Source organism: Euphorbia lathyris, chromosome 1 (genome assembly GCF_963576675.1).
Source record: "Euphorbia lathyris chromosome 1, ddEupLath1.1, whole genome shotgun sequence".
NCBI lineage: Eukaryota > Viridiplantae > Streptophyta > Magnoliopsida > Malpighiales > Euphorbiaceae > Euphorbia > Euphorbia lathyris.
In genome coordinates this window covers 59770337-59772641 of record NC_088910.1, presented here as the reverse complement: position 1 = coordinate 59772641, position 2305 = coordinate 59770337, and the positions used below count along the sequence as shown (strand labels likewise).

General features: G+C 37.4%; 1 protein-coding gene across 1 annotated transcript; it reads left to right on the top strand.

Annotated features, from left to right (window-relative positions):
• The first annotated feature begins 593 nt into the window (after positions 1-593).
• LOC136206369 (zinc finger protein WIP6) lies at positions 594-1704 on the top strand. The gene is made up of 2 exons (XM_065997430.1): positions 594-999; positions 1094-1704. The coding sequence occupies exons 1-2, from the start codon at positions 664-666 to the stop codon at positions 1538-1540; spliced, it is 783 nt and encodes a 260-aa protein (XP_065853502.1). The 5' UTR covers positions 594-663; the 3' UTR covers positions 1541-1704.
• The last annotated feature ends 601 nt before the right edge of the window (positions 1705-2305 follow it).

Below are 2305 nucleotides of genomic sequence, written 5' to 3'. Positions count from 1 at the left end.
AGAGATGGCAATAGGGACAAGAATGAACTGAATATCACAGTGGAAATGGAGAGATAATGATGATGACTTCTTAGTAAGGCGTGTTTCTAATACATGTAGACGCGTTTTAAAGTTAAGTAGTTTAAGGTGTTGGATTTGATCAAAGCGGACAATATCTATGTAATATTGGATCAGACTAAAATATCTCACTTTAAACAAGTTCGAGAGTGATATGAGTTTATTGGGGATTGAGGAAAATATGGTAGTGGATAGGAAAGAGTGGAGGGAGAGAATTTGTGTCGCTGACACGACTTGATTTCACGGTTTCATATGATGGTTCATGTTAGCCGACCCCGAATCATTTCGGGACTAAGGCTTTGTTGTTGTTGTAAACAAGTTCGGAGGATTAACGAGACATCCTTAAAATTATAAGGGTGAATCCATTTTTTTAGATCAAGTTCAAGGGCTCTGATGTGTTCAGCCAAAAAAGAATTATTAATCTCATGAAAAGAAAATTGGTATGTATTGAAGAAATTCTATTAGGAGTTACATATCCTCATGCTATTGACCTTAAATGAAAGCTCAAGCATCCACATAGATATTAGGTAGCCTTTTCCGCCCCCCACTCATCTTCTCCACCAAAACCCAAAATCTGGTTTTTCACAAACACTCTGATCTAATAGCATGCACACCCCGATATCATCTAGTGAGCAAAGTGTTTGTATAGAAGCTGATCATGACCAAGAAGTTGATGACTCTCTATTTCTATCACTTGGACCCCCTGGCCAATCCAATCATTACTCTTTCTCCAACAACCCTCAAAACCCTATTTCCACTCATCAAAATGGTGTAACCATTGCTCTCCATATACCTCCACCTCCCACTTCCCCGCTTCCTAACCCTCACAATATTGTTGAGGGCCAATACTGGATTCCTTCTCCCTCTCAACTCTTAGTTGGGCCTACTCAGTTCTCTTGTGTTGTCTGCAACAAAACATTCAATAGATATAACAACATGCAGGCACATTTCACTACTAATTGATTTTGTTAGGGCTATTTTGGAGGCTGATTTTGACTAATTTCATTTTTTTTTTTTTTTTTGAATTAATGTTCAGATGCATATGTGGGGGCATGGATCAGAGTATAGAAAAGGGCCAGAATCATTAAGAGGAACAAAGGCTGCATCTTCAATACTAAGATTGCCTTGTTATTGCTGTGCACAAGGATGCAAGAACAACATTGAGCATCCAAGATCAAAGCCGTTGAAGGACTTCAGGACATTACAGACACATTACAAGAGAAAACATGGTGCTAAGCCTTTTGGATGCAGGAAATGCAGCAAGACTTTTGCTGTTAAAGGAGATTGGAGGACGCATGAGAAAAATTGCGGTAAGCTCTGGTTTTGTATTTGTGGATCTGACTTTAAGCACAAGAGATCTCTTAAGGATCATGTTCGTTCTTTTGGAGATGGACATGCTCCACATTCACTTCAAATATCCAAACTGGATGATGATGAAGAAGAAGGTGATAATGATTATGATTATGACAATAATAGTAATTAATGTAAAATCAAGAAGTGAGAATAGTGGATGAGGACATTCACTATTTTGTTTTAAGTAGAACATTTCTATATTGAGAAGTTGTGATTGAGAAATGGCAGTCACTATTTTTGGTGTTATTAGTTTGTGAGAGATAAGGGTGAGAGAGGATCAGGACAAACGGTATTGTGAAAGCCAAGGTTCTCTCTTTCTGCAATTAATGTCGGAACTGCCAGTTCGTATATTATCTAATTTTAGAATCCTTTTCCTTTTTCTTATTTTGCTTTTAATTTAGCTTTCGAATCTTAAAACCAGTGGTGGTACTGTTAAGTTAAAATGTGATAAGCGTTATAGTTGGGAATTTTAGACGTGGCCTTCAATTTATGGTTGAGTGACTATTTAAGTATCATAATTTTCTAGGTCTAAGTGTCTGAGTTCACGTTGTTAATCATTAAAGTTGAATGTGATTCAAACTCATGGCATTTACACCAGAACCTACTTTAAACCAATTTAGCCATCTTACAATTTTGGTAATACAACTGCGTCAAATTAAACCAAAATTGAAGGGGGTTCTAGGGGCAACAGCACCCATCCTTTAAGGTACGTGCAGGTCCCCTGAACTGCAAAGAAAATGTCAAGTGCCTTAATTTTTTTTTTTTTTTATGATGATTGGGGTGGTTGTAAGGATGACGCAGTTATATGAAGGTTTTTTTGTTCGTGTTTAATCTACTGGTCATCAAAGAGAGAACATACAGTGTCTAGGTCCTCTACTAAAGCTAATGTGCAAGA